This window comes from Thermobia domestica, chromosome 7 (assembly GCF_964235325.1).
Source record: "Thermobia domestica chromosome 7, izTheDome1.hap1.1, whole genome shotgun sequence".
NCBI lineage: Eukaryota > Metazoa > Arthropoda > Insecta > Zygentoma > Lepismatidae > Thermobia > Thermobia domestica.
In genome coordinates this window covers 226,752,281-226,772,011 of record NC_137460.1, presented here as the reverse complement: position 1 = coordinate 226,772,011, position 19,731 = coordinate 226,752,281, and the positions used below count along the sequence as shown (strand labels likewise).

At 35.9% G+C, this 19,731-nt stretch overlaps 1 protein-coding gene across 7 annotated transcripts in view; it reads right to left on the bottom strand.

Moving 5' to 3' along the window:
* Lar (tyrosine-protein phosphatase Lar) overlaps nucleotides 1-19,731 on the bottom strand; it is a 1,526,023-nt gene that overhangs the window by 319,488 nt on the left and 1,186,804 nt on the right. For 4 of the 7 annotated variants that reach the window (XM_081765888.1, XM_081765893.1, XM_081765890.1 and 1 more), the window contains one exon: nucleotides 10,000-10,194. In XM_081765888.1, the coding sequence (XP_081622014.1) occupies nucleotides 10,000-10,194 (195 nt within the window). The remainder of the gene's footprint in view (nucleotides 1-9,999; nucleotides 10,195-19,731) is intronic. The other 3 variants (XM_081765889.1, XM_081765891.1, XM_081765894.1) reach the window with 1 other exon arrangement.

Here is a 19,731-nt window from a genome sequence, read left to right as displayed (position 1 = left end):
ATAAAATGCAGCAAGCATTAACATCCAAAGGAAAAAAAAAATCGTAGTTTCTTTATAATTCTTATTTGGAGTACCATTCAATGCTAAACAATACAGTGGTTGGCATCTCTGTAATTGAAATAGCAATACATATATTTTAATTTACGAGTGTTAGGTGTGACTGAATACGTTCAGTTTCTTAATATGAACGCCTAACATAAAGTAAGGAGCCCACAGAAAAAGAAAATGTGTTTCTTGACCCCAAAAAAGGAAATCAAAGAAATAAATGAAAGGAAAAAAAGGAGAATGTCATATACAGTAGAACTCCGATATTGATGAAAACACTTTCATATGGATTAAGCTGAAACATCTTTTGTATTTGTGTGGAAACAATAGATCATTATTTATTTATTTTGTATTTCAGAATTTTGTTTTAAAAATCTACTACATTTCGCTAAATATCTTATAAAAGGAACAACATATTTAATATTGCTAAATTACAATAAATGGCATCGTTTCAAAGCATAATATTTTGATTTTTAAAATTAAAAAAAAAAAATCTTTATTTTACATGCACACTATGATGCCTCGATCAGGCGACCACCCAGAAATTGTTGGGAGGACGACCCAAACCTGAAAGACTGACAGTAGGTCCGGAACAGGAGGACTCTCGTCAGTGCGCTTCTGGGAGACAAAACACAAGTATTTATATTTGATAAGAGTTATGAAGTTTGGAAGGAGATCAGACCCAATGGACCACCGTCCAAATTGATGCGCTCCTGACCTCGGCTTACGAGATTAATTCGCCCCTAAAACATCCTCTCATTACGAGGCCAGTTCTTTGTAGAGGATGAACAAGTAGAAGTGCCATGTGTACACAGAGAGATTAGAATGAGATGAAGTATGTTCTTCGGACGCTTACTTGCATATAGAAAACCACTTCTCGCTTACCGTTTATGTTCCATAATGATTAAAGTAAAAATCGGAAATTGTTCATTTCTACCACTTTCGGTAAATAGATCACCACAAACAAAGGGGTTTCTCCACAGTTCCATTGTCACGGGCCCCCAGAAGGTGGGCGTTGACCAATAGCTGTAATAAAAAGTACTCGTCAAGCCCTATCTAGAGGTATTGCTATTTCGGCCCTAAAGCCTGAGGAAGTTGTTCAATAAGGGCAGCAAAGTTAAGGCGGTCATTGGTGATTTACAGTAACTGAGAGGTTTTAGGAATTAAATCAATACAGGAATAAGATTTATATGCAACCGCATTTAGTATATGTGAGAAGCATCCATAGAGGATAGCGCGAAGCTGAAATATCGCGATAGGTGATGGGTCAAAGTTTTTTTTTTTCAAAACTAAGTATCTCGAAAGAAAACAAAGGTAGCTGAAAAAAATGTGTCTAGTATAGGACCTTTCAACAGCTCGCATATGACATGCAATTTCTTTGAAGGAAACTTGAGGAACAGGATGAAACTAGTGAGATATCATCCTTCACTAGTGGTTCTATTCTGACTAATTAGGAAGCTTGGCCAATTCAAAAGATATCAAACGAAGACTTGGTTAGTGGATTCTTTAAAGAAACTTGAACCTATACTAACCTATGCAAACAAATGTAAACAATGTGCTTTCTAATTAGGCAAGCTTCCCAATTGGTCAAAATAGAACCACTAGTGAAGAATGATCTCTTACTTAGTTTCACACTGTTCCTCTAGTTTCCTTGAAAGAAATTGCATGTGATATGCAATCTCTCGAAAGGTTCTATACTAGACATACGTTTTCTTTCGTCTTTCTTTGTTTTCTTTTAAGATATCTAGTTTTGAACAAATCTTCGACCCATCACCTATGTTAATATCTCAGCTTAGCGCTATCCTCTATGGATGCTTCTCACATATGCTAAATGCGGTTGCAAACTACTCGGTACTTCTATATTGATTTCATTCCTAAAACCTTTGTTTCTCTAAATCTCCAATGACGCCCTTACCTTTACTGCCCTTTTTGAACAACTTCCTCAGATATTAGGGCCACAATAACAGTACGTCTAGATAGGGGTTGACGAGTACTTCATATTACACCTATTGATTAACGTCTATCTTCTGGGGCCCTTGGCAATGGAACTATGAATAAACCACTTTGATTTCAAACTTTTCACTATCTACATCCTGGCCAAAATTGGTGGTGATCCATCGAGTAGTTCTTCAGATTTCTTTCTCTTGGACAGACGGACACACGGACAGACAAGGGTAAATCTATAAAGAAGAATTGGTAAAACCAAACTCCTTTCGCATATCAATTTTATATTTACACTCAACTTTTTGACTTGAACAAAAATTACACACTACCAGATGCTTTTACCTGGATTCTCGCCATCCCTTGTCTGTGAGGTTTTGTTAGGAAAATCATTTGACCATGATCATGACCGATGAGAAGGATTCTTCACGACTTCATTCACGTTTTTCTTGTCCCACTAGCAAAGCCATTCGTAAAAAAAAATCTTTATGTGCTTTCCTATATTTTATTCTACCCTTCTTTCTTTCTCTTATACAGTATTTTGCCTGTCTTTTGACAAAATCCGGCACGAAACGTATAATATAATGCATGCCAGTACACGAAGTTTAATTTTAGTTAACAGTAGTATGTATTTGTTACTGTACGAGAATAATGAATATACTCTACCAGTGGCGGATCCAGGATATGATCAAGGGAGGGGCTAAACCATAGTTTGCAGCTTTATCCAGTGTAAAGCATAATTGAAGCCCATTTTATCCCGTGTATACATGAGCGTCAAGGGGTGGGATAGCCCCTATAGCTTTCCCTTGTATCCTCACCTGTACTCTACGATAATGTTAACCCGTACTTCAACCACTTCAGATTAACCATATGACGTTCAATCGGAATTCTACTGTATAAGAAAACATTAAAATGAAAAAAAAAAAACAGAAGAAAGGACTTAGAAACTATGTGTGAGTATTATTAGTATTGTGGATGAGTAGAGGCAGGAATAAGAAGCCACGTTAGGCTTATGTGAGTGTTTAAACTTGCCACTCTCCAAAAAAAGGTAAAAATTTTAAAATCATTTTCATACTAAAATTCTGAACCAGCCACATAATTTTGCAACGGAGTACAGCTGTAGAAGAAAAAAAAACTGCTGTCTCCCTTACATAAATATCTAATTTAAAAATTATTTATTGTATTCATTGATAAGAATTTGATCTTTAGGTAAAATTTGTATAAAGATACTATCATTCAATAATTCAGATTATTCTAATTTGGGATTCTGCGTTATATTTTGATTGAAACTATCTATGCTCTACCAAAAAAATCATAAAATTTTAGATCGTTTGAAAATAATTTTGGAATTGTGGCAAGCAGTGTTAGTATTAATGTTAGTTTGATTAGTGTGGCTGTTAGTTCGTTAAGTAATGTTTTTGATGTAAAAGATGCTACTTACTATTTTTGTCCGCTGAAGTTGTATCTTTGTTGTATCTTTGAGAATATACATCAGTGAGAGAAGACGTGTAAAGGATTATCTAAGTGGTAACATCATTATCGTAGGTTGCTATGGTAAGACAACACTAATTGTCTAAAGAACACACATTTGAATCGTCACATGCTACGCTTTACTTTCGTAGAATTATGGAATACCTCCTGGCAATTCTTTTCAACCACTATCGTCATTTCAGTTTTTGCTTAAGGAGGCAGGTTTTCTACGATATACAGTACATAGCATTTATTATTATACGGGTGGGCAATTTATCTGGAACATCCGTGATAACGGAGAAACCAGAAGAGGGAGAAAAACGAAACTTTGCATGAAGCGATCATAAGGAGGGTGACATCGTTTTATGTATAAACATCACCACCCAGTGAACAGTGTTGACATCCCAGTATAAAGTTATATTTTTTTTTCAAATTTCACTACGTCAGATTATTACATATTACAAATCAACATGTTAAACGAAAACTTAAAATACCACATTTATTATTCAGTGTTGCAAACTAATGATGTTATAACATCCAAAGTTTGGAAGCCTCTATCACACATACAGCACAACGGAGATGGACAAGACAATGCACACCGGAATTACCTTAGCGTTGGATAATATGGTCATGGTATGACTTCGTTCGAATGAATAACAACGAAGTTACAAGAGCTTGAAAATTTGATTTTTTACAAAATGCTTTATTTCGAAAACATGCTTAGGTAAGTATCATATCTAATTGCTTGTGTGGTTTGAAATTGGAAAACAAATGATTTTCCCGTTTATGACACTTTGATATCTTAAACCGTTCCGGAGATATGATAAACATTGATGAAGTACGCAACACTGCTGAAAATGGCGTATTTCTGGACAATATTTAAACTGTTGTTTTCCTTCTCTTTTATAGCATTACAGGAATAACTTTTATTGGGTATAATTACAACAAGTCCTCGTAATTACATCATTTATGCAGTGTTGCAAACTTCAGCAATATTTATCATATCTCCGGAACGGTTTGAGATATCGAAGTGCTGTAAACGACAAAACGATTTGTTTGCCAATCGAAAACCACACAAGTAACTAGATATGATACTTATCTAAGCATTCTTTTTTTTTCGAAATAAAGCCTTTTGAAAAAACTGAAATATTCAAGCCCTTGTAACTTCGTTGTTATCCACTCAAAACAAGTCATACCATGGCCACAGTATTCAACGCTAAAGTACTTCCGATGTGCATTGTCTTGTCCATCTCCATTGTACTATATATGTGATAGAGGCTTCCAAACTTTGGATGTTTGTGATAACATCCTTAGTTTGGAACACTGAATAATAAATTAGATATTTTAAATTTTCGTTTAACATGTTGATTTGAAATATGTAATAATCTGACGTAGTACTATTTCAAAAAATATAACTTTATACTGGGATGACAACACTTCACCGGTTGGTGGTGTTTAATACGTAAACCGATGCCCCCCTTTTTATAGTTGCTTCATGCAAAGTTTCGTTTCTCTCCCTCTTTTGGTTTCTCCGTTATCACGGATGTTCCACATAAATTGTCCACCCTGTATATACACAAAAAGTGTCACAATATTTTCGGAATAGAATTCTCACAACAAAATAAGAAAAAAAAAGTTAATATGGACCTGTGGTCAAAAGTGGATAGTTTCGGAGTTACAAGGTGAAGAAAACGTGAAACAAGTAAACTTTAAAAAGTTCATAGCTTCACTACTTACGGGATCTATCGTAGTCGGGTCAAGGCATCGCGGAGGAACTGGTATGTGAACTATCCAAATATCCATGTTTAAGAATGCTCCACACTAATTTTTAGAGAGGTAGGTGGAAACTGATCAAGTACTCCCAAACAACCTCTCTAAAAATTATTGTGCAAGTATCGGAGATTCTGATAGATGGATATTTAGATAGTTCATATACTAGTTCCTCAGTGATGTCTTGACGCGACTATGATCGGTCCTATAGTAGTGGAACTATGGATTTTCAAAGATCATTTTCTCATGTTTTTGGCACTCTAACTATGAAAGCATGCACTTTCGACCACACTTTCATATGAACTTTTTCTCTTATTTTCATGTGAGGAATCAATTCCCAAAAACATTGTGAACATTTTTGTAACGCCCTGTATATATATATATACTGGCCCATTTATCTTGACGCGCCTTTCTAACTTTTAAACAGACGAAAACGCTGAAAGATTCCACCAGGGGCGGATCCAGGACGGACTTCTTGGGGAAGGGCGGTAGATCGTAATACTGCTACTTAGAACTACTTTTAAGAGCTCTCGGATGGGTTTGATTTATATATAAAATAAGAAAGTATCCTCTTCTAGGAGGAGGGGCGATCGCCCCGATCTCCCCCCCCTGGACCCGCCTCTGGTTTCCACTATGCAAATATCGGCAGGCAGACATCGTTTGAGACACTCTTACAGTAGCACTAGATTAATAATATTGCCAACTCAACATAAAGTTATATATTTTAAATGACACTATGTCAGATTATTACATATTTGAAATCTACATATTAAACGAAAATTTTCAGTACGACATGTATTTATTCAGTTATAAAAGACGTTACAGTTATCACGAACATCCGAAAACAGCCAAATTTTGAAGAACTCTGTAACAGTAAATAATGCAAACGAGATAGACGTGTTAATCGGAATCGAAAGTACCTTAGTGCCCAATACTATGGCCATTATCCGATGCATTTGTTAACCAAGTAGAAACAAAGTGAAACGGGATTAAAATATTTAATTTCTTTAAAATGTTTTATTTCGAAAACAGTGCTAAGGTAAGTATCACATCCAATCGCACAAATGGTTTACAATACAGATGAAAATGCCGTTTACAGCAATGTGATATCTCAACCCGCTCCGGACATATGAAAAATGTAGGTCAAGATAACTACACTGTTTGAAGGGAATTCATTACCTGAAATATTTTCGTATTGTTTTCCTGTGTATGTATGTTTTGGCTTTGACTTCTTAGGTGTTTTAAGTTTAATTAATAGTTAAAACATCGTTTCTCTTACTATATTACTATACTATTGATTATATATATATATATATATATATATATATATATATATATATATATATATATATATATATATATATATATATATATATATATATATATATATATAGGGTGATTCAGGAGTAATATCACATAATTTGTACTATGTTCTAATGCGGGCATAGAACATAGTACGCATTAGAAATAATCAACTTTTTTCGGAAAATAAACAGATTCAAAGGTTAAACCGTCCATCGTATACATTTTTCTTGCCGACATAATTTGATACAAGTAGTGGGATCCTAAAACACTGAGTGAGACCTCTATGTGGCAAGTAAATCAGTATGCTGCGTAATATAAATAAATAAATTAGCATATTTTCACTTATATACTTAGTCCTAAAACTTACGTATTAGATTATGTATTGTAGCCATTAAGCGCATTCTGAGTTCAAGTTGGTTGGATGGTTAACAGTAAATTTAATTATAATTCAATTTAAAGCATAACTCAATATTTTATCCACGACATGTATGATATTCGGAAAATTCTTGAAGATTTCTTTTCACTGAGCATTAATGGTGTTCACTTTCGAGGAACCAACAAGTCTTTTGTTCTGAAATGTTAAGTTTCTTCCATTAATTTTCGAATAATTTAGCATCCCTAACTGTCTTTACTACTAAGCGTCCTGATCACAGTCTACCAATCATATTGTGCTTCTGTCGCACGCTTTATCTCTGTAAATATGGATGCTTGCCCTAATAAAATTATCTGATTACATTATATCGGAACGATTTATACTCCGTGCATTACGTTCAATAATTAGAGTAAAAAGATTTATTCACTATATTCAATTGACTGATTGGATTATTAATTCTACAAACTTGTGTCCAACTTATAAGCTTCAAGTAGCGAACTTATAAATACAGTGAAATTAACAACGTGATGATTTGATTGAACGTTGTAATGACTTTGCTAGTGAAAACATTATTATATGCTCACATTTATAATTCTGTCAAAGACATCATTTTTTAAAACAATTTCCAAATAAACAGACGAAATCATGTTGAGGATAATTCTGTTTATTTTACTCCATTGAAGGCCATTCTTGGAAAATCTGTTTAGGAATTACGGACATATTTTTGTCAAAATGATTGCAATAAACAATAACAACATATGACCAAAATAAAAAAATGAACAAATGAATGCCCAAACTCCTACGAAGGTGATGTCATAAGCTTTCAATTAGTTGTTAATTCTTTTTTTTTTTTTTAAAAAAAAAACTTGATAATTGCACAATGGTGAAATTTAAACCAATGTAAACACATTACAGTCATTTCAAGCACATTCTCGTATTTTTTTTACGTAACAATACGACAATAAAGCTAATTTAAAATTTAGAGACATTTAAAAAGCTATATGAGATAGAGAGAAAACACAACACAGTCATGATGGAAAACCTATAGCATAGCCTATTTCTAAAACTATCATACTATCTCACCCTACTTTCGTAATTCTAGATGCTATGTTCATGTTCTTTTCTTTTTGTTGTACGACTGTTTTGCAAAGAGAAGAAAATTGCATCAATTCGACATGAAACAATTATTAAGTAATCTTAACATTTAAGAAAAGCAGTCCGCTTGCATCCAACGTATTGGTACTCGATTACCTTTTGCGTTACATTCTCAACGACCACTCAAACAAATAACTTCAAATTTTCAGAGGTTATTTTGGACTTTACCTTCAACACACTTTTCCAAATCCGCTTTAATCTCATTCAAAGCATGCACCTAATCTCAAGTTTAATCTCTGAATAAGGGGTACATTCTTCGAATAAATAATCGAGTAGTGGTTCGGATTTCACTTTATTAAAATAAGATCTGTCTGATATTGCCTTGGTGATGAAAAGATACATTATCTTGTTTCTTTCACTGGTAACTTTTCATTTCTTTCTACTGATTGGTTAGAATTTAAAGATAAAAAGGAAAGGTAATAATAATTTCTTCAAATCATAAGTTCTTGATAATTGAAAAACCTCTGATTTGTGTAAATGAGGTGTTCAATTTTTGAGTAAAATTTTTATCTTTAAATTCTAACCAGTCAGTACAAAGAAGTGAAAAGTTACCAAGAAAAGAGAAGATAATGTATCTTCTTATTTATTTATTTATTTATTTATTTACTGGGTGTTCTAAAAATGGCACCAACCGAGCGCTATTCTTCAGGCCAAAATTAAGAGAAAATACAATTTAATGGTAAAACCTCCGGGGCCTCCTTCAACAGCTGTGGAGAGTTAAAATTCCGGACCTTAAAGGCAGAGGGGAGTAAGTCATTTTTTTTTCTGAAAATGAGTTATTACCAGATTTGAAACACGTGTTCTGATATCTCTTATTCTTAGAAAGCTTGTAGTTTTATTATGTATACTGTATCAAATACAACAATAAAATTGGATATAAGTCCGAAGGCACTTAAAGGCAAAAAGAAGTAAGTCACTGTTTTCTGTCTTTCCTGAAAATTTAATAAAAATGACTTACTCCCCTCTGCCTTTAAGGTCCGGAATTTCACTATATGGCAACGTCGCAGATTAACTTGGAACCATTAATAATGCTCTATGAATCCAGCAAGGTGTTACATCGATTATTACACTAATAAATGTGCTAGTATCAACGGCTATCGACTTTAACTGCCATCTGAAAAAAAATCGAGGTAACTATTTGATAGATCTACATCTGCATCGTTCAGACATAGTGCAATTTACGTCTCCAAACGAGGACCCAAAAGATATACAATTATATATATATATATATATATATATATTTCGTTTTGTTTTTACTTGTAAAATAGTGCTCTGAGTTCCGTGGGCACCATTTTTAGAACACCCGGTATATTATAGCATTCTGTAAACATGGGAAAATATGAGTACATACAGTTTTAATGATACATTGTACCAAAGATAATCATTGTTCGTTTTCCTCGTTTGTTTTCTCTTTAAAGAAATCGACACCATTTTTTTTTCTAGTGAACTAATACAACCAAGTTGGAGGTTAATTTCAGGACTATAGGAAAAACAAACTATGAAAATTTGACATTATTTGGTTGTGTGATTATTGAGAAATGTGATCCGAAATATGATGGATACATACGCATCATGTTCTCCTAATAGTATGACCAATAGAAAAGTTAATCGAGATATTTCACTATAATTTACATGTGCACTCAGCTACTGAAAGAAAAAAGGAAGAAAAAATGTGTCGAAGTTGTATCAGTGAGTTTAGACATCAATCTGTGTGTGTAACCATAGCAACTGACAAAGTGACGTCACACTTAGAACAATCCACTGTCGTCTTCAGAGCACAACCAAAAGGGGGGAAAGAACAGAAAGTGGAGGAGGAGAAATGAAACAGTTGAGTGTAGAATTGCGTTAACTCACCATACAGGTGCACATTATTGAAAACCAGAGAGACAGCCCATCAAGCCTCGGACATGTTAGGCCTGCCACCACCACCACCCACATACCTGGAGGCATACCTTGCTCCAAAATCTGGTAACGGGGGTTGGACATATCCACCGGAAGCATATCCTTCACCCAATAGATTCTCGGCGGGGGGTTACCCACTGCTTGACACAACATCACCGCATTTGTACCGATTTCTACGACTTTGGTTACGGGAGCTTCGACAAAAGTGGGGAACCCGGTGGGGAGTTTCTCAGCTGCAAAGAGAAAAAGAAAAGAAAAATATATCAGTATTTCTGCCTTAAATTAACATATATATACACAAATACATATAAATACAAACTAACAATCAGAGAAAATTTTCTATTGACTATATATAGAAAGAACAAGTTGGAACAACTTAAAAAATGAAAAGATGGATTTATATACCGACATACATGTATATTAAGGAAGATAACTAAATTGAACGATTTTTGGACATCATTATATGCAAACTGGGAATTTAAATTTTATGTATATTGTACTTTTCTGTCTCTTTAGCGTAGAGCTAAAAGATAGTACACAGGAGTTTGGACTTTCCCATCACTTTTTTTTTATTATAAAAGCTTCCTCTTAAATACAAAATATTACAAATAAGTACAAGTTCCTCTAATTTGGAGGTTTATTGGTGAAGTTTAAAGATGCCCAATGACCATGCATCTTAGGGCGTGCTGGATAGGTGCCTTTCAATGGCCGTGCGTCTTAAGCCACATTGTCACGTTAGAAGAACTTGTAGCTGTCATTAAAAAAAAAAAAAAAAAAAAAAGATCTTGTAACCCTACCATATTTCACCGTGTACACATAGTCTTGAAAGGGTCATAAAACATTTTTTCCATCTTGCAAGGAGTTGAACGATGCGCAACTTTCTGGGACGTCTTGCTTGCTACCTGCTATCGCTCTCCCGCTGACATAAAAGAGAAACCAGTTTCACCGCTTCCGAAACAACGGATTCTTTTGGATAGGGAGGGGAAGTGCGCCAAAATACACGTTTTTAAGGAGGAGACTCGCTGTTTGTCCACTAGAGTGCAGTGCTGCATGTGTGGAGAAACCTTTCTTGCCTTCAAGAAGTTGTAACGTAAAGAATAAATAAAAAGATCGGGATGAGAGTTTTTTTTTTTTTTTTTTTTTTAATGACAGCTACAATATTCATTATACGTGGCAATGTGGCTTTAGAGAGGGGAATAGGAATTCTCAATGACCGAGCATCGTAGAGAATTTTGTAATTAGATGCCTCTCAATGACCAAGCGTTTTAGAGAGAAAGTAATGGAGCTTAATGGCCATGAGTCTTAGAGCGTGTAGGAAAGATATCTCTCAATAGCCATGCGTCTTAGAGAAGGGGTTAAGATGTTCTCAATGACCAGGCGTTTTACATAGAGTTGGTGGTTTGATCAACCGGGCGAGATTGGTGTCTTCTCTGATATCCAGTCTCCTTTTATGCAGAAATGTTGCTGACAGCTTGCTCTGCGTCACTTGCCGAACGTTGGGGATGATGGACGACGTCATCTTAGAGTGTTTCCTTCAAGCACGTGGTATAGAAATTTTACATAATTCTCGAAGCTATTTCATATAGTTCACACAAAAAAGCTCTCTCGCGTTTACATGGTTAGCGTTCACACTTTTGGCGAGAGAAGCCCGGGTTCATCCACGTTAAGCTGCAGGTCCACGTCTCTTACAATCTCGTTGCTGAAAGAAGCGCTACACAACAATCCAAGTACCCAATCATCTAAATTAAAGAAGGAAGTAGCCCTAAAGTCTACAAGGGCTTGGTTATCAGTTCTTAAAACATTTTGTTAAGTGGTTAACCCTTTACTGCATGCCGTGCCATATATGGCACATACCCTTTTTTCACTTTAGCTTTTTCGTGATTTATCAAAAGGCATCAAATGACTGTTTTGTCTACTGTGTGAGATATTGACGTGTATGAATAAGAGATTTTGGTGTCATCTGGCATGTTCTTTGTGAGTGTAAGTGTGTCATATATGACACTTACTTATTTCTCGTCGGAATTAAGTGAAAAATCTAGAATTCAAGTTTTAGTTCAATTTTCAAGTTCCCTTATGAGGATTCCCAATGCTGATTATATTTTCCGCTCAGAGAAAAAAAATCATGCAGAAAGGGTTAATGAGCAGGGGTGTCCACTTTGGTCTAACCACACTCAATATCAAGCCATTAATCCATAGGAATTGTCTAAAACTTTCGAACTCAGTTCCCGAGTTCGAGCTCAATAATCTAGCGTGATCATAAGCGAGTGCAAGCCCGAGCTCACTGAGGTTAATAAGCGCGAGTATCATGGGATAGAGCAACTCTGAGCATGAGATATTGTGAACCTCATTTAGCATTGTAAAATCAGAGCTCGATTTTAATAAGGCCATTTTCCAACATCATGGTTACTCAACCTCTAATTTAGATAATCATTTCAACATCACTTCACTAAACCTTAACTCAAATGATCTCGAACTCACACTCAGAGGTCGAGTAAGCGTGAGTTCAGAAGCTCCCAAGCGCTGATCGCATGAGTAAAAAATATCTAAGCTAACAAGCACGAGTATAATGCTTATATCAAATATACAGGGTGGCCCAAAAGTAGGTATACACCCATGCATTGATCAAGGTATAACATTCTAGCTTGTAGGTTTATTTGCTTTTGCTGTTCCGAGTTTAACATATAAGTAAAAGACATTAAGAACAAATAAAAAAGAAACCAAGTCTACCTGATGGATAACAATAAGACATGATATAAAAATCCATCAATTGATCAGTACGGGACTGTATACCTATTTTTGAGCCACCCTGCATATACCATTTTTATTTGGGAAGATCAATACTTCATCTTTGTATTGATACCACGTCTCTTAAAGTTCCAGACGGACAGGAAATGCTGTACGTATCCGTTGTAAAGCTAACATTTCTTTAGCAATAAAAATGCTGACAGAACTTCTTAGAATGCCAATTCAACTGCTTATTCGTTTTCTTAGGCCTTCCGCATTTGACAACCTCTCAGCTCAGCATTCAGCCGGGCATGTGTTACACTGTTAAACACGGAAGTTCCAGGTTAGAGTGTCATCGTTAAATATGGCCCTAGCTTTCTACTCCAGTATATATTCTAGTTACAAAGATAAGAGATTGTTCAATCTAGCCGGGGTTTCGAGCTAGACTAGTCGACTTGTAGTTTGAGATATCTTAGTTATCATCGTGCTGTTGGTTGAGCTAGCGAAGTCACGCTGTGTGCTTAGCAAAACATATCAAGAAGACAAAGACAATTGATTCCTGGACCATGAAGCCAATTTACACAAATAAAACTTCTTGTTGTTGATTTTAGTTTAGCGTCCCTTTCAGCAGCGAGGCTATATGAGACGTGGACCTACTGATTAACGTGGAATCCGAACCACATGAGCTCCCTCCGGGAATCGAACCCGGGTCTCCCACACCAAAGGCGCGGACGCTAACCGCTTAGCCACGGAGGAGCTCAATAAAACTTCTTAACACCGAGGAACAATGTTATCGAATATCGGGTATCGGACGCTGCACCCATAGTCTGTTGCCTCAAAACTTGTTTCTTACCTCGAAACTTGTACGAATCTTTGTAACAAATGGTTTTATTTCTAGACCAGGTAAAGATCTCAGTCAAAAAGTATTAAATTTATAAGTCAGTAAATGCACCTGTTTTACCAGAAAATATTTACATCCTCATATCCACTTCTGTTAAGTTGCACTGCGTTCAGTTCCACTTCTGCAAAGGACAAGTAAAAACTGTATACATTATACAATAACAAATGTGGTAGAAAAATTAAGAAAATTCATTGTTTATACATATACAATTTATCTTGATTTCCATATGTTGTTGTCTGTGTTTTAAGAACGAGTCGACACTCTTGGAACATGGCCAGTTCATGTATCTTCCATTGTCCAAAGCCTACGTCCGTCTTGTTTTTTTTCCCTATCCGAGATTTTCTTCTTTTTTACAATGTGCTTTCGCACAGCTACTGCAGCAAGCATCCTCCATTCGCTGCCATTCTGTCGTCTCGGCTGATTTATACTGATTGTAATGGAAAGAGGCAGGAGTTTTTTCTTTTGTTTTCCTTCCATCGAGTTCGGTATGCGGGACGTTACACTTACTTCCCCCTTTTTTCCTCAATGCCTGGTACACCAGTGCCTCTTCAACTTCCTTTCTTTCTCTCTAGATTTTTCTCCATTCACGTTGGCCATCTACAGTGTTGCAGACTAGAGTTTGTTTTTCTCCAGTCGAGAACATATTTCAAACTTCAGTTTATTTCATTTATTAACAAACCAGATCAGCCGTTATCAAATTAATACGGGAAACATTAACAGTCGAAGAAGGAACAATATTTTCAGAAGGAAGTGGGACAGAGACACGTGATTGAGATTCGAACCTGGGTCATCCCAATTATAAAGTAAGAGCTTTAATTGTTCAATTATACCTTCCGACAAGGTTTTAGGACGCATATTGCGTCCTTTCTTTTTTGCGAGGGGATATCTTTTCATTCAAAACAGTAACTGAACTTTATGTATACCATAATTACGCTTTTCAGATTGCTAACTGTATAACTTCTCATTCAAAATCGCACAATCGAACTCCAATTATACCATAATATATAATTACGTTTTTGAGATTGCTAACAGTGAAGGAGAATTTATTTTACATCAAGTTATCTCGGTTTTGTCCCAATCACTCTGGTCTTCTCTCTACTTTTTGGAGGAAAGAAGAATGGTAAATTTGGGGGCATTGCATTGAAACATTTGGGAAAGACGGATTGGCAGTGCTTCCCCGTACAACTTCAAACTAATAAAGTTGATCCAACAGAGTGCATGCTCATTACGGATACGGTTTCTTTCTTTTGATTATTCAATTGGAATTTAAAGAGGAATCTTATGCAACTCGTATGTGCAATATGTCTCCCATCGAGAATCCAACATAGGTTTGCTGCATCGAAGGTAAAAATACCAACATTTGCCTACGAAGAACCTCGCACAAAACATCCTGTATTCAAATTATTGTTACTAAGGGTTTTTCTTCAACTTCTGAGGTTAGCAATCATTCCATGGCTTCACGTAACTTTCAATTCTTCCTTATTCTGAACCAGATTTTTCGTTCCCATACACTTTTTCTTTCCTACATCTTGTATAGTTTGGTACGTATATTTCAATATCGGCCTTTCCTTAGGTATTTTTTTTTCTTTTGACGAGAGTAGAGAAACTTCTCGTCTTTCCTCGAATTTAACAAGGTACTTCGCGACTTGTCTCGTTTCCGAGACGAGACATTTCTCGTCTCGCGGGCAACAGTAATTCTATGCAACGCCTCACTCGGTAAGCAACTATAAAAAGTAAAAAAGGCACAGGAGGTTCAGCTGAGAAGATTTTCTTTAAGCTCTGACTAGGTGTTCCTATACATACACTACACTACATTAAAATTAATGACTCCTCAGTCGTTGCTTTTAATACTTGTCCACAGATGCCGCACCTGTCGCCCACTGGTGGCTGCAATGTAGCATCCACAAACCGTAAGGGAGAATATTCTATCATGGCTCTGGGAGGAAGAAAAAGAAAAAAACAGTTATTTTAGAGAACGAAAAGGGCGTCATCTTTCTTTCTCTCTCTCTCTAGCGACCTGTCAGGTAGAGAAAAAGCTAAGAACGGTCTAAAGAGTGTAAGGCGAATGGGGCTTAACTTGGTGGGCACAATCTCCCTGCCTCTCACTCTTCTCCACCCTGATCTTAATTTATTTATACATCCTTGCCTGTACGGAGACCACCATTTAGCCCCATCGCTTTCCACGCTACTAAATCTCCATTTCGCAGTTTATTCGCAGAGCCTCGTTTGTCCCGATTCACCAACTGAGAGATTTTATATGCTTTTTTTTCCGGGGGAACGGAGGTTTTAAGGGAATGAAACGTGCATATATCACACGGACAATCAAGTGTGAGCAATAATCCCCCTTCTGTTCTCTCTCTCTCTCTCACACACACACACACACACATATATATATATATATATACATTCACGCGCGCGCATTTCACAAAAAAAAAAGGTAAGAAAAATACGAGAGTCGTTTCGAAAGTAAAACTAAGTAAGTATAACAAACACAAGACGAATGACATCATAATTTTGAAATTAAATCGGCTTTGGTTATAATTCATTATTTGATCTCAATTTATGCGTATGCATTGGATTTCGTGAGCGGTTAATCCTCGAATCACCTAACATAAAACTCCTGAATGATTGCAACTGATGTTATATATAGGGAGGGAGGGAGGGAGAGAGCGAGAGCAAGGAGTTATGGAATGTTATGGAATAGCAGTTAGTACATTTGCTGCTTAGTCTTTCATCCTTATGATAACTGTCGAAACTATTTCTGTAAACACACACCACAAGACATCGTAACAAGATTTTTTTTTTTCGTTGGAACTATATAACTGTGGATGTGCAAAGAAACGTTTCCAGGCATATTTTCAGCATATAAGTGTGCTGAATATATTTTACAACTAAAATGTACAGCTTGAGTCTAAAGCGTGAGACAAACTTAACGGTGTTTGAAAGAAACGCTCTGAATTCTATTTGTATGCTGGTAGCAAATGAGAGAGTTATGATGTTGCCAATTCTTTTTCTTTGTTACATTCAGCTAAGTCTACCTGTTACCTGCTCACTTCCTCGCAGTGCAGTGCGTCTGCCTTGGCGCACCTTTTTATTACATGGCAACGTCGCGATATAGTCTTCATTCCATTCGTTTAGATCGCAGTCAATCAAATCTGTCGCAAGCTTTAATTTCAAGGATTTGTGTTACACTTCAAAACAATGGAATAGTTGCCCGTGATCTGGTCGAAACGTAGAACAGGGTTATATTGAGCAAGTTACTTCCCAAGTATTCCACATTCGCAAGTATTCTTTCCCATTGGTTTTGTATAACTCCCAATACTCTTAGTGAGGATTGGTGAAACACAATATTCTGTATTACATGATAACAACGATAAGTGAATCTTGCATGGCAAATTGGCAATACATCTGAAAATAAAAGGTGAGTAGAAACGGTATTAAAGCAACATAAGTCATGAAAACTGACATGTTCTGGTTGTGAGAAAGACACATCTTGTGGTCTAGAATACTTTCATTAGGCTACTTCTCTGATTGTTGGAGTCAACAGTCCTTATTACTTAGTTATTACAATGCTTTTCTTACATTACTTTTCTTTTTGTTAGTGTGCATACCTGTTATTACTTAGTTTTTATAATACTGTACATTTATTAGGTCACTTTTCTGTCTGTGAGAGTCCATAGCCTTTATTACTTAGTTTTCACAATGATTTTATTGGGTTACTTTTCTGTTTGTGAGAGTCAATAGCTCTTATTACTTGTTTTAACAATGTCTTTATTTGGTTTTTTATTCGCTAGAGTCAATACCCAATTACTTAGTTTTTTTTTTGTTTTTTTTTTACAAAGTTTTATTAGGTTACTTTTCTGTTTGCTAGGGCCAATAGCTCTTATTACTTAGCTTTTACAATACTTTTATCAGACTATCTTTTTATTTGTGAGAGTCAATGGTCCTTATTACTTAGTTTTTACAATGATTTTATTGGGTTACTTTTCTTTCGTTTGAGCCAATAGCCTTTATTATTTAGTTTGAAATTTTCTGCAGATGCGTAAACCCTATGACAATACAATATTTTCAGAAAATTTTCGGTGTAGCTTACCGTTTCACTGTAAAAGTAGGAAGTTAAAAATAGGGTATCGAGCGCCTGTTCCTTATAAAACCAAAAGTCATAGAAGTTTGGTTGGCTGCAGAGGACTTGGTGGTATGTTGACTAAGTATCAAAATTAGATTTACACCAAATCAGTTTATTAAGCATTAGTTCGAGAGAGGGTAGTGAGTTGGAGCACTGTTTCGAGATTTTTATATGGCGGCTCTAACAAAAAAGTCAGGAACTACTGCCTTCTACAATGCAATCAAAAACTGTCATTTCGCCGAATCATTAGGATTGTGGAACAGATAACGAGGGTTTGCTAATTACTATAAATATATAGTAGAGTACCTACTGCAACATCTCCCTTCTGAAATTCAATCAACAAGGAACTGAATCTGATAGCATCAAGTAATAACAAGTAACAGTGTCACGTGTACAACACGTGAAGCAGATTGGTATGTATAACGTGATATTTTCTCAATATGGAAACCGGAAATGGCAGCAAATGGTCACTTACGGTTTTAGTACGGTGATTAAAGTGGAGATAGAATATATTCTTCGGACACTTGATTAATTACAGAAAATCGTTTCTCGCTATATATTACCGTTTTATCCTACGGTGATTAACGCAAAATGGGAAGCGACTGTTTTCTGTCATTTCGCGTTTGAACAGAGAATAAAGACAGGAGTTAGTAGCTATTACTACAATGCTAAATCAATTCCAGGAAAGCGTTCCTCACTATATATGATTGTTTTTTGCTCTACGTAGACAAATATTGAAACCGGAAATGGCAGAGAGATTCTATCACTTCCGGTTTTAGTAGAGCTCTAACGGAGATGAAACTTATTCTTTGCGTAATCGATTTGCAGGGAACCGCTTCTCGCTACCTAATACCGTTTTGCTTTATATTGATCAACGTTAAAAAGTAGAAATAAATTGCAATCAATTTTGATCAGGGTGTAGAGACACACAAGTTAGAATCGAGTTTGCTGTTGGAGGCGATATTCAAATGGAAAGTAGCAGAAACTAACCATCAAGTAGTTCTTGAGATATTTTTGTCTTCCAGACGGAAGTGGTAAACCAAATACTTTAAAAAGAAAACAATGACAGTAAAAAAAAAATAAATAAATAAAAACATTGCGTTTTATAAAATGCACCAGAAACTATACTTTAAATATTTATTTATCTATTAGGATGACGCACATGAACATATTAAAATGTTAGTACGTCCGTTTGACCGTCTGATACTCCTCACAGTAACTCTAAACCGGAAGACAATTTTTAAATCATCTTTAACCATAGATAGGTAGAGCCAATAACTCGCCAAATTTCGTTAAAGCAGTCAATCCGTTATCATCTTAACGGATAACGGTGACTTAACGGGAGACTAAAATTGCCGCTAGGTGCGCTCAGGTAGCCGCACCGTGCTCTTCCATTGCCGTTTGGTGCACGGTTTCAAAAGTTTGGTTTATTTTTGAACACACCTTGTATACGAACCATTAACATCCTAACTATGAAAACAAGACGCATCAGTTTGTCAGTCACGCTCTAAGTAGTTCATAGTAAGCTTAATAGTTGTCACTAGCAGCGCAGCTTCCTCTCTGACGCGGAGAAATGGCACTAGCGTGCACACAATCTGCAGACGAGATTTAGGGAAGCTAACTCGTGGGTATATGGGGAGGTATCGTAGGTGCTTTTTTGGCCCAGGAGATCCGAATTCGATTCTCGGCGGGAACTCATGTGATTCGGATCAAACATTAAACTGTAGCCCCACTTCCCTTATTGCCTCGCTTCTGAACAGGATACTAAACTCCAAATCAACAAGCTGGAGCCTTGGGCGGGAACAAGTATTAATGATAATGATGGAAACAAATCTTGTTTATTATTCTACAGCTTTTGTTTTATCTTGTTTTCTTTTCGTTTTGTTATAAGTTTTCTGAGAATTTTAGAAATTCAGTTTATAATACAGCATTAAATTCCTTGTAAGCCTGTGCAAGAACTAATTATTTCACATGAATACTCACTAAATTACTTATACGTAAATAATAAAATGATATTCT